General features: G+C 49.3%; 1 protein-coding gene across 1 annotated transcript; it reads left to right on the forward strand.

Moving 5' to 3' along the window:
• The first annotated feature begins 368 nt into the window (after positions 1-368).
• CACNB3 (calcium voltage-gated channel auxiliary subunit beta 3) lies at positions 369-12165 on the forward strand. Its single transcript, XM_020977193.2, is given in 14 exon segments — positions 369-805; positions 5919-6041; positions 6208-6330; positions 6991-7106; positions 7238-7296; positions 7577-7596; positions 8169-8222; positions 8225-8251; positions 8518-8576; positions 8749-8858; positions 9284-9435; positions 9740-9835; positions 10087-10236; positions 10723-12165. Coding segments are annotated over 14 exon segments (1449 nt in total). The 5' UTR covers positions 369-760; the 3' UTR covers positions 11038-12165.
• Positions 12166-12416: the final 251 nt, after the last annotated feature.

Consider the following 12416-nt stretch of genomic DNA (forward strand, 5'->3'; position numbering starts at 1 on the left):
TTTTTCCCATCCACTCCCCCGACCCCAATGCACCCCTTCCTCTTGTACTCTCTAGGCCTCTCTACTTTCTAGCTCTTTCGTTTTCCTCTGCCTCCCTTTCTGCTTTGCTTTCTTTATAGTTCTCTCCTCCTTTGCTTAGCTACCTCCTTTTCTCTCTATGTCTCTCCTCCCCTCCCCCTCAGCTCTTTGTTTCCCTGAGGAGTATTTCCTGGGTTTCTGTGTGTCTGTCTCCGCATCTTTTCTCGCCCCGCCCCACTCTCTCCCAAGCCCTCCTCCTCTTCCTTCACCCTCCCACTCCCCCACCTTCCCTTTAGCGGGATAGGTGCTTAGGGATCCATCCTACCTCTTCGCCGCCCCCCCCTCCGCCTTCCTCCCTTCACCCCAGTCTCCCTCCCCCCCCCACCCGCCCAAGCCTCCTTACCAGGAGCTGGGGGAGGGGGGACGCTGGTGGGCGGGCGCTATTGTTGTAGGGGCCGGAGCTGGATTCCTCAGCAGCGCTCTGGGTGGGACCAGGCTGGTGTGTGGAGAGGGCTGGGAAGAGGGAGGGGAAGGGGGTGGTCGGGGAGAGAGAGCTGAGATTTGAGCTCCTGGCAGCTGGTCTTTTCCTCTCGCTCCCTCGTCGCCTGTCCGTCTCCCCGGGCTCCGGTGACATCTCACAGGCCCGGGCGCTGCCCTCGTTCCCTGCCCCGGGTTATCCCCTCCCTCCCCCCACCTACCCTCACCCCCGCGACCCTGATCGCTCCCCAGTCCGGACTCCCCCATGTATGACGACTCCTACGTGCCCGGGTTTGAGGACTCGGAGGCGGTGAGTGCCCACGGCGGTGGAGGTGGGGAAGTTGGGGACATCATCACCCCTTCCCCCTCCACCTCCCATTCTGAGATATGAAAAACATCTCTGCTGAGGAAGAGGGGAAGGGACTGTCGGAAAGGAAGGAGGATCATCTTCCCAATGACTGTTTCTCTGTCGTCCCCCCGCCCCACCTCTAAGGGCCTACGAACTCTGGGGCTGGGATTGGCGGTGTGGGGTGGGGGAAAGAAACCTTAGGGAAGATGAGGACTGGAACAGAGTTTAAGCTCTTGGAGATCCTGGGGCTGGGGGGGGGGGAGTGGGTGGGGAAGGAAGCTTGGAGTTGGCAGCAGACAGACCCTGAAGAGGTATTGATAGGAGGAGGGATGTCACTAAAGTAAGGGGCACTAGGGATAGGGTTAATGTGGGGTAATAGAAGGGAGGTGGGAGGACGAGCTCTGCAGGGTCAATAAGACACCAGGGGCTCTGAACTGCTTGGACGAGCCAGAAATAAATGGTATTGGGATCTGGATGCATTTTGGAAAAATAGGACAAATAGGTGGATATGAAACACCTGGGAGACCGGGGTGGGGGGTGGGGGTGGGGTAGGTACAGGAGGATTGGGCCCCTTCTAGCCAAAACGTGGTCAGGTGCCTTTTGGGAGGGATCCCCCAAAAGGGCTCCAGATTGTAGAAACCTCTTCTCCTGCCCTTATCCCCAGGGCCTTTGCTTCTTTCCTGCCTCCAAAACTTCCTCTTCTCCTTACACACCTCCTGCTCAAACTCCTGATCAAAGGCTGAGACCTGAGTACTGCACACATAATTGGGCTAACTGGGCCAGAGCTTGAATTGCCCACCAGACTCCTGGTGTTGCCTACACATGGCCACTTTAGTGCCAGATGACTCCTTTGCTTTCTCAGCAGAGAAAAATCTGGGTGATGGGGCTGAGGGAGACAGAGGATGGAGGAAGCTTTTTGCTCAGGGAAACAGGCGACCGATAAATATTTAATTTTCATCTTTGCTTTTATCTCCTGACTCTTTGGAGACAAATCAGCTCATTAGGCAAGGATTCTGGTGATCTTAGGGAGGTGAGGTGATAGGAGGAAAAGGAGGGAATTATGCTGGGGAGGACAGAGCAAAAGGTTGGGTAACAGGTTTTTTGTTGTTCCCTGGATGCTTGCCCCTTCCTTCTCTCCTGATTCCTTGGAGAAATTCCTGAATGTCCCAAAAGATGTCTCTATGATTCTAGGTGGAGGTAGTAGATATTTAGGGTATTAGTCAAAGAGGTTTTCGAAGGAGCACGTTTCAAACCTTCTCCCATCCATTCCTGACCTTTACCAAATCCCAGGTTAGATGTGGCCTGAGGGTATATCCTGGTAAGGGAGTTAAGAGTACAAGTGGTACCCACAATGCTCCCAGTTGGGGGTTCCCTTTGTTCTAGGCTGAACCACAGGGGGCTAATTGTCTGGCATTCTGACTCATTGTCCAAGGCTTTATGGGTCTCATCTGTACTGTTTGTTGAAGGGGCAGCTGGCACTACCCAGGGTGTCAGCTTATGCCTGAGAAGGGATGTTTGAGGCCAGAGGGACCTGGCAGGTCTTTCTTATCCCTGGTGAATGAGCAGAGGATTTCTTTGAAAAGCTTAGGCAAGTGGCAGAAAAATATTACTTGGAAAAGAGGAATAAAAACGAGGGACAGAACTTTGTGGGGATGTTAAGTGGAGAAGCCTTTATCTTGGCCATTCTGGCCCCATGCCCATTCTCTACCCTACTCTGATTCCTAGATCTACCATCTCCTCCCCCAATGCCCTCCACCTACTTCAATCCTCCCTCTCTCCAGGGTCCCCACTGAAGCAGTAGGAGGCAGATCCGGGCTCTAAATAAATCCATAGGCTCATCTTCCTTCTTTCCTTTCCTTGTGCCAGGCAAGAGCGGTGCTGCAGCCTGCCCACACACTCACCAGGCAAGGGGGCACCATCAGGGCACCATGCCAACTTCCAGCAGCTCCACAGCACTGTGCCTCTGGCTGCCTTGTGTGAGGGGAAAGAAAGAACTTGGGTCTCCAGGGTCTGGCTTGGCAGGACAGCCTTGCCTTCTCCAAGGTAATGGCAGGGTGCTAGGTCTGTGTGCTAAGAGTAGATCATAACATTCAAACTAGATGAGACCTTAGAAAACATCAACTCCAACACTCTCATTTTACAGATGAAGGAACAGAGGGGTGAAATTATCTGCCCAAGATTAAATTCTTAGTAAGCAGCAGAGCCCAGGTCTACCGACTACAATTCCAGTACTCTTTTTACTATGCCATGTTGCCTCTGGCATGTGACACAGAGGAAAAAGTACTAGCTGGGGAGTTTGAAGAGCTGGCTTCAGATCTCACCTCTGATACTACCTAAGTGACCCTGGACAACTGACTTAAAACTCTCTTTGCCTGAGTTTCCTCATCTGTAAGAGGAGAGGGTTGGACTAGAAGGTCTCTGAGGTCCCTTCCAGTTCTAGATCTGTGATCCTTATCTATGATCCTGTTGGTTTAGAGACATTTATTTATAACCTAACACTAAGTCACCATGAATTAATTCAATTCTCCATCTCCCGCCTTTAAGTGGGGGCAAGGGAAGGAGAACAATTTAATCTTGATGCCCCAAACAGGTAGGTAAGTTGAGGCTGGGAGTGGATGAATTGTTGCTATATATTTTGGATGTAGTTTTCATGCTGGAAATTACTTACAAGGATGAAGTTACAAATTGGGATCCTCTAATCCTCCTCCAAATCCTAGCAGATATGTTAAACTCCTTACCTACTATGTCACTGTGCTAGGGAGTGATACCAACATAAATTAGGTACTGGGGGAGGGACACAGTATAAATATTAGATCATCCCTGCTTACATTCCCAGAGGGAAATAAAAGGCAAATATATGAAATCAAATGTTAAGATAGGTGTCCACAAGAGGTACAAATGAGGTGCCATGAAAGACAGAGAAACCACTTCAAACTTGAGGGTAGGTGAAAGAAAATAATAAAGCTGACTCTCAAGTAAGTAGTTAATAATAAATGAGCATTTGTGGGTCAGATACCCAAATGATTCTTCCTGATTCTGCCCAGTGGGCAGAAAGAGGAGAGTACTTATGTAATAGTCACTGAGGTTTGGGGTGGTGGTGGAAGGGAGTCTCCGAATGTTTCTGAATGCCATAAGACTTAGGGACATTCCCATAGCCCAACCCTTAGCAGATTCAGGCCGACCTTTGAAACTAAGAACACATCTAACTGCTAGGGGTATAATAAATGTTTATTGTATGAATGAATAAATGGGGATTCCAGTCCATTATTTTACTCTCAGGGAAGGTGAAGCACAGTGAGTAGGTTGCTGTTCTGTGTAAAATCAAAAACTTCATCAAAATCAAGTCTCCATCATCCTTTTTCCGTGGTTCCAGGCCACCTATTTTTTTTTTTAAAGACTGTGAGATCTGGAGACTGGGTCTGATGTGGAATGGAAAGCTGTGGTGGGAGGGCAGATTTGTGTCCTAGGTGCTGTTTCTTCTCATACTAGGTGGTCTCTATTCCCGATCAAAAAGCTTTGGCTCTCTGTCAAAAGTTTTCTTAGATTTAAAGGTACACAGGAGTCCTAAGGATATGTCTGTAAGCCTAAGAATATCCAGGAAGCTGATCTGATGCCCCTCCATCTATTCTCTCAACACATTGTCTCTCATCTAAACTTCCCATCCCTTGAACAGAATCAGACTCAAGATTTCCTGCCTTCTAGATACAATGAAGCAATTCAATGCAGTGAAATGGAGACATGATGTAACGCAAAGAGCACTGACTTTAGAGTCAGAGGTCTGAATTCAAGTAATAGCTCTGAGGCTTGCTATCAGTGTAATCATATGCTATTTGCTTCTCCGAGTCTTAGTTTCTTCATCTGTATCTTGTGGGGGTTGGAATAAGGTCCTATCCAACTTTAAATGCTGTGAACAAAGCTGTTCAAAACTTTTATCCTGAGGGGCTCCCTTCATAAAGGGGGAAACTAAAATAGAAAGATTCCTTGCTACTTGTTCCAGAGTCCAGTTATCTGCCCTTCTCTATTTCTTGTTTCTTTCTTAAGCCCCAGAGAAAATCCTGGACACGCAATAGTCTGCTACTCACTGTCCTTACATTCAAGGACCTTTGCTTTTAGAGAAAGCATCTCTGCATCTAGAATGTCTTGGAATCCAAATAATTCAATTGTACCTTCCCCAAATCCAGGTCCTTCTCCTTGCCTGAGTTGCTTGGCACCAGCATTGTTCTTTCTAGAGCCTGGCATCCTGTGGGGATGGTAAGGGGGTGGGTCAAAGAAGGTCAGGATGGGTGGGGCCTTTCCTCACAGGTGCTTAGGAGCTGGTGCCAAGGGAGACAGCTTTGTGTTGGCCGTCTTGGTCTGGAGCTGCACCCAGCTCTGATGCCCTGGCAAGTGGGGGAGAAGAAGGCACCAGGAAGTGACTACCAGAAGTTGGCACTCTTTATTTCCCTTTTCTACCTGAGAAGGAGGCGGGAACTGAAGAGGGTGGGATCTTAGCACCCAGGGAGAAGATGGGTATAAGTAGACAAGAGAGGATCAGTGCCATGCATATCTGATTTTATTGTTGTTGTACTTCAGCCAGCTCCCTATGACTGTCATGTATCTTGAAAGGGCACTATTCAATCAGATCCTTTAGAAGGGGGACAGGATTCCTGGGTGTTAACCCTGTGTCTGGGGTTTTCCTCTGTTTGCCATGAAAGACAGATGAAGCAGGAAAGAGAGGGAAAAGAGAAAGTATAGCAGGTATTATATAAAGACAGTACAAATAGGTTAGCTTAGCAGTTCAAGTCCAGTTGTGGTAGGGGATGGACAGAGTAGATCCTGGCAAACACAGATTTTGGTGACTTTTTGACCAGCTTCTGTAACTTGATGCTCCAGCTATGGGGTCATGCGATAATGTGAGGACAATTGAATTCTGGCAATTCTCCCTCCTCCTCCTTCCTCATGGAAGAGGTGAGAAGGAGAGTATTATAACAGTTTCAGGGTACTGTCCTGGCTTTTGCAGTCTCCATGCCACATATAGGATGTACCATCTCTGGTAGTGCTCAGCCCAGGGATCACTGCCTCTCTCTCCACCTAGGGTTCAGCAGATTCCTATACTAGCCGACCATCTTTGGACTCATACCCCTCCCTGGAGGAGGACAGGGAGAGTGCCTGTCGAGAGGTGGAGAGCCAGGCTCAGCAGCAGCTGGAGAGAGCCAAGGTATCCAACGTGTCCACCTGTCCTGTCACTCCTGATTCTTTGGCCTTCCCCAGCCATCTTACTTGTACTCTTAGAGTACCAAGAGTTATGGAAGGAGGATAACTCAGAAACTGAGGAGTTCCTTGCCCCTCTTCTCATCTGTATCCTTTGCCAATCCCTCTCTCAGCACAAACCAGTGGCATTTGCTGTGAGGACCAATGTCAGTTACTGTGGGGTGCTGGATGAGGAGTGCCCTGTCCAGGGCTCAGGCGTCAACTTTGAAGCCAGAGACTTCCTGCATATCAAAGAGGTGAACTTTGTCCTGTTCCCAGTCTCCTTGATTTCCTAGGTCTCCCGCTGAGATTCCAGTCCCTATGAACTTTCAAATTACCATCTGAACATTAGGACCCTAACTCTCCAATCCCCAAAGACTAGGTCCCCAACCTCACCAACTCTTACTGTTCTCCTTGCCTCCTCCCCTTAATTTCTCTTCTTTCCCTTCCCTCTTCCTAGGGGTCTCATGGACACTTATGGAGAGCACCCCTCAGTTCCTTCCCCATCTTTGGGGGGTGAGTCAGGGATGAGGTGGAAGAACCCCCAATACCCTGTTGGGATAAGAAAGGGTCAAGGTTCTGGGCAAACTCCCTAGACCCTCATTTTCCTCTGGAGGCTGCTAGGTGGCTCAGGGGAATAAGCTAGGGATGTGGTGTCAGGAAGACATAAGTTCAAATTCTGCTCGAAATCAAATGAGATATAATATGTAAAGAGTTTTGCAAATCTTAAAATGCTTTATAAATGCTAGCTATTATTATTACATTCCCTTCTTGCCTTCCACCCAGGCCAAATCACTGACCTACTCTCTGGCTCCAAACTTAGGATCTAAAACTGTGGAGAAGAAATGAGGAAGTAATTGCCCCTTCTCCTGCACCTTTTTCCAAATTCCTGAACTGCCTTCCTTATCTGCTTCTAGAAATACAACAATGACTGGTGGATTGGGAGGCTAGTGAAGGAGGGTGGGGATGTTGCCTTCATCCCCAGCCCTCAGCATCTGGAAACCATACGCCTCAAGCAAGAACAGAAGGCTAGGTATGGGACAGGCATTAATATTGGGAGAGCTAAGTATACTGAAAAGCAGGAGCCACTTACTGTCTACATTTCTCTTCTCTCTCTTCAACTCTTCTCCCCACCCTACTCTTCTAATCCTGGTCTAACTTCAGGAGATCTGGGAACCCATCTGGTGACATAGGCAACCGCCGTTCCCCTCCCCCATCTCTAGGTAATCTCCTCCCTTCCCATTTCTGGTGGATAAAGGGTCCAAGAGGGGAGGGAGAGATCTCATAATGGCTGATCGGGAAGAGGGTGAGGGGAGGGAAAGATATAGTACTGGGGGAAGCTGGCACCTCTCCCATAAGTTGGGGCCACCCTCACCCCATTGACTAGTGTGGGTGTGGGTGTGGGTGTGGGTGTGGGTATGGGGAAGACAGGGGCCACCATGTCCCTCCCAGGACTCCCTCCCCCCTCACCAACCTCAGTCTCTTATTTCCTTTTCCAAAAAGCCAAACAGAAGCAAAAGCAGGTGAGTGCAAGGATGGGGTTGTGGGCTAGGGAGGCTCAGAATTTATGGGGAATTGTTAGAATTTCCCCCTACCAAGCTCCCCAGTACCCCTCTTCTCCTCCAAGCCAGAACAAAGGAAGTGGAAATTGAGTCAGTTGCCCAATCCTGGAGGAATTTTGTGGGAAGGGTAATCTAGGAGCTCCCAGGAAGAGGGGAGAATAGTGAGGATATAGCTGAGAACTTAGGGCAAAGCTTGAGGAAGAAACCCTTCCTCACTTTCACATGGTTGGGCAAGTCTTTACCTTGGCCTCTCTCCCCCTACCTTTCCATCTTATATGCTTTCTACAACTCTAGGACCTCTAATTTTAGGAAATGGAGCAGAGCAAGGAAGGAAACTAAGGACAAGAGGTCTGGAAGGATCAAGGCATCCTGATTTTCTGCTTGCCCTCCGATACCTCCCTGCCGCTTACCCTCAATCCTATCTATCCTACCCATGTCCAATGAATAGTCATACATAGTGCATTAGGGAGGACAAGTGTCCTTTAATGAATGATGGGACCCCATGTGGCTGTGATGTTCTCTGCCCTCTTCAGGCAGAACATGTGCCCCCATATGATGTGGTACCCTCCATGAGACCTGTGGTGCTTGTGTGGGGCCTTCCTTGAAGGGCTATGAGGTAAGTAGGGCAGTGGTCTTTCAGGCCAACTCCCCATCTTGACTGTGCCCCAAGCCCCTTGGAGATATCCACTGTCCAGGGCATAGATCCCATGGCAAGGTCTCAGAGAATGCCAAAGGCAACAAGGAGATCTGATCCCCTTCCCAGTGGAATAATGGATATATGTAGAGATGGGACCATGTTATGGAGGATGGAGCATGCTATCTCTTTCCACAGGGCTTTTTATATCCAATCAATCTAAGTGTTTCCATACCCTAACCCATCAGGTCACAGACATGATGCAGAAGGCCCTCTTCGACTTTCTCAAGCATCGATTTGATGGCAGGTGAGTCTCGCCTGCATAGAGTGGGGTCACACTCCCTAATCCATTGTGCCTGCAATGCAGTAATTTTTGAGGGGGGTAATTAGTGGCTAAACTTGTAGAGGCATTAGGAGTCGAACTCTCTTGGCTTTATAGTCCAGTAGTGACCCTCCATTCCATTTCTTCTCCTCTCCAGGATCTCTATTACTCGAGTCACAGCTGACCTCTCTCTGGCAAAGAGATCGCTGCTCAACAACCCAGGAAAGAGAACTATAATTGAACGCTCTACAGCCCGATCCAGCATTGGTGAGAACCCTTCCCAGCTCACATAAAGCTCCTCCTCGTTCCCAGATGCCTTATTCCCTCTACTTCCTCCATTTGCTCTCAACCTCATCACATCCCATTGCTGCTCCACTCATGCTATGCCATCCCATCACCCATTCCTACCAAGGTACTCTCATTCCCACTCTCAGTCCTTCAGAAAGCTGAAACAGAATGTTTTTGAGAAACACTTTGACTCAACAGATATTTAAGCCTTACTGTGTATATATGGAACTGGCCTTGGTACTGGAGATTCACATTAAATAGCCACTGCCCTCAAGGAATTTACAATCTAGAACATTTAAGGTCACAAGGCAGTGTGGGGGAAAGTAGACTCTTGGAAACCTCCCAAAGTCCTGGAGTTTCCCCCTTGGGGGGTGGGGGGAACCTGCTGACCACTCCCCCCACAGCTGAGGTGCAGAGTGAGATCGAGCGGATCTTCGAGTTGGCCAAGTCTCTGCAGCTGGTAGTGCTGGATGCCGACACCATCAACCACCCTGCCCAGCTGGCTAAGACCTCTCTGGCCCCCATCATCGTATATGTCAAAGTGTCCTCACCCAAGGTCAGCAGGGAGGTGCAAGGGGGATGGGGATGGTGCCAACCTGGGTCCCCCAAACCTACCAGGGATGAGCCTGCTTAGCTCGGTGTCATTGCCTAAGCCTGAAGCATGTTTGTGCTCTCTTCCTGCCCACTGGCAGCTGGGCTTATTTTCCCTTATACCTTTCATAGTCACCATACCCAGCTCCACTCATGTCCCTGAAGACAGCATACCCAGAACCTCCCTCATTCCCTCGAATGACATCATGCCCAATTTTACTCATGACCCCTCCCAAGAGACATTGTGCCCATGTTTATTTGTCCCCTAGGTGCTTCATCGTCTGATCCGCTCCCGGGGAAAGTCACAGATGAAACATGTGAATGTTCAGATGATGGCATATGACAAGCTGGTACAATGCCCACCAGTGAGTGCATTAACTCTGCTCCCACTTTACTTTTTTAGGGTCTGGTTGGGGTAGATTGTGGGAAATATAGAAGAAGAAGCTTGGCTCTTCATATGTAACCTTAGGCAAGATGCGTAACCTCTCTGGGCCTCAGTTTCTTCATCTGTAAAATGATGGAGATGGATCAGATGGTCTCTGAGATCCCTTCCAACCTCAGATCTGTGATCTCTCATGCTCGCTCCTTTCCTCTCCCCCTTACCCCCATCTCCAAGGAATCCTTTGACGTGATCCTGGATGAAAACCAGCTGGAAGATGCCTGTGAGCACCTGGCTGAGTACTTGGAAGTGTACTGGAGAGCCACTCACTACCCAGCCCCGGGGCCTGGCCTGCTGGGCCCACCCAGTGCCATCTCTGACCTTCAGGTAACCAGACTGCCCTCAGACCAAGTACCTTAGTTACGATTTCCTTCTTAAACTATTGCCAAGGCAGGCATATTAGTCTCCAAATCTCTGGAGAGTAAGGGATGATGAGTTGGTTTAGCAGATAGTTTCTGTTAGTGGGAAGAACTGAAACAAGACAGGGTGAAGGACTGATGGGCAGGGAAGGCAAACTGCAATATAGGTGGAGAAGAGGAAAGTCAAGAATTCGACCTGTGTATAGCTGGGAAAGAGGAAAACAGCACACATCTCCTTTCAGACTTGGGTGCAGTGCCATAGAGATGATTGGGAAAAGTGTGATTAAATTCCAGCCCCCCATTTCTGAGGAAGCAAATTACCTTAAGTGTGGTCAGAAAGAGACTCATTCTAGTTCCTCTTTCCTCCCCATCTCAAGCTCTGCCTGCCTAGAATGTGGTTGGGGAGAGGATGAGAGGGAAGTCAGTTTTGATTTTGCCTTGATGTCATGCCCAGAACCAGCAGCTGCTGGGGGAGCAAGGAGGAGAGTGCTCACCCCTGGAGCGCGACAGCCTGATGCCTTCAGATGAGGCCAGTGAAAGCTCACATCAAGCTTGGACTGGATCTTCTCAGCGCAGTTCTCACCATCTAGAGGATGAGTATACCGATGTCTACCAAGATCTGTACCAGCCACATCGTCAGCACACATCAGGGCTACCCAGTGCCAATGGACAGGACCCTCAAGACCGGCTCCTGGCCCGGAACTCGGAGCATAATTACAATGAAAGGAACTGGCAACGCAACCGGCCTTGGCCTAAGGACAGCTACTGAACTCCTTCCTCATGCCCTGCCCTGGTCTGTCCAAGGGAGTGGAGCAGGAAATGGGAATAGCAGGGCACGAGCTTATTGGCAGGTTGGAGTTAAGCTAGCATTAGGCTGGCACTAGGCTTAGCCCCCTAGTTCCCCTTGCCCAGCTCTGGACCCCAATATTCCAAGCTATAGGTGGCCCTTTTACCTTCTGGGCTAAGGACCCCCGTGCTCTCCACTTTCCAAGTACTAGCTGTATACAGTTTTGTACCCCTGGCACCTTTGTCTTCTCTCCTGCACAAGAAGCTGCCCTCATTGGGCAGCACCTTCAAGTCTAAGATTCCTGTAGAAATGGCCTTCCATTTCTTCCAGACTCAGGAAAGGGATGTCCCCTCAAAGGTGACTCGGAGATGAGGAGGGGCCATGGCAAGGCAGAGTGCCAAGGTCCAGCAGAGAGTAAGGGTCCTATCACTCCATCAGCCAAGGGATTCACACTTTGGGGTCCTTATAGGACCCCTCTAGCCCTGAAACTACAAACAAGAAATGAGACAACGCCCCCATTTCCACGCCTGAATTTCGCTTCTATTCATCCATTCAGTGGTCAAGGTGTGGGGGATGGGATAAGGGTGGAGATGACAACAGCAATCACCAAACTATGTTGGGGAGAGGGAAAGGGACCACTTGGAGATTGTAGGGTGGAACAGGAGTCAAGAATAGGAGACAGCTGGGCGCTCACATCTAGGATTCTTCTGACCTGAGTGTTTACTCTTCAAAACGGGTCCAAGAGGAAGCAGAAGCAAGGGTACAGAAGTCAAAAAGGAATTAGTAAGGGAAGTAGCAGCATTGAGAATATTGAAAACTCCTGGGGCCCCTCATCTGCTCCTGTATTTTCCTTTAATTCCTTCCCTATCCTGTCATGACCAAGGGGGGCCACGGACCCCAAACTTTTCTTCCTGCCTCATATACACAACTATTTAAGTTACAGTTAGGCCAGAGGAAAGAAAAGGAGCAGAGGTGGGTAATCTCTTCTGGCTTCTGGACAATCTTACTGCATCCTTCCCATATGACTGTGTAGCTGAGCCCAAGCCCCACATGGCCATGGTCTCCACCCTGCTGTCATCACCAATAAATATCATGTACTGCCCCACTGTACCCCATCCCATCCTTCCCAGGGTCAATGTCTTTTGTACCCAATACGAGTGTCATATTGGCTGACTTATGTCTGGAGTGGAAAGGAATTATCTGGTTTTCCCTAAAGAATCTGTCAAGTTAGTGGACAAAGGGGAGAGAAGAAATGAGGTTTACATTGTCCGCCCACCCCTACATCCAAGAGCGTAGAGGAAGAAGTATTTATGTTCTCACAAGGGAATGAGGAAGAAAGGAGGTTGGGTTTGGTCTAGGCC

This window comes from Phascolarctos cinereus, unplaced genomic scaffold, assembly GCF_003287225.1.
Source record: "Phascolarctos cinereus isolate Bilbo 61053 unplaced genomic scaffold, phaCin_HiC Scaffold_1;HRSCAF=81, whole genome shotgun sequence".
Classification (NCBI taxonomy): Eukaryota; Metazoa; Chordata; class Mammalia; order Diprotodontia; family Phascolarctidae; genus Phascolarctos; species Phascolarctos cinereus.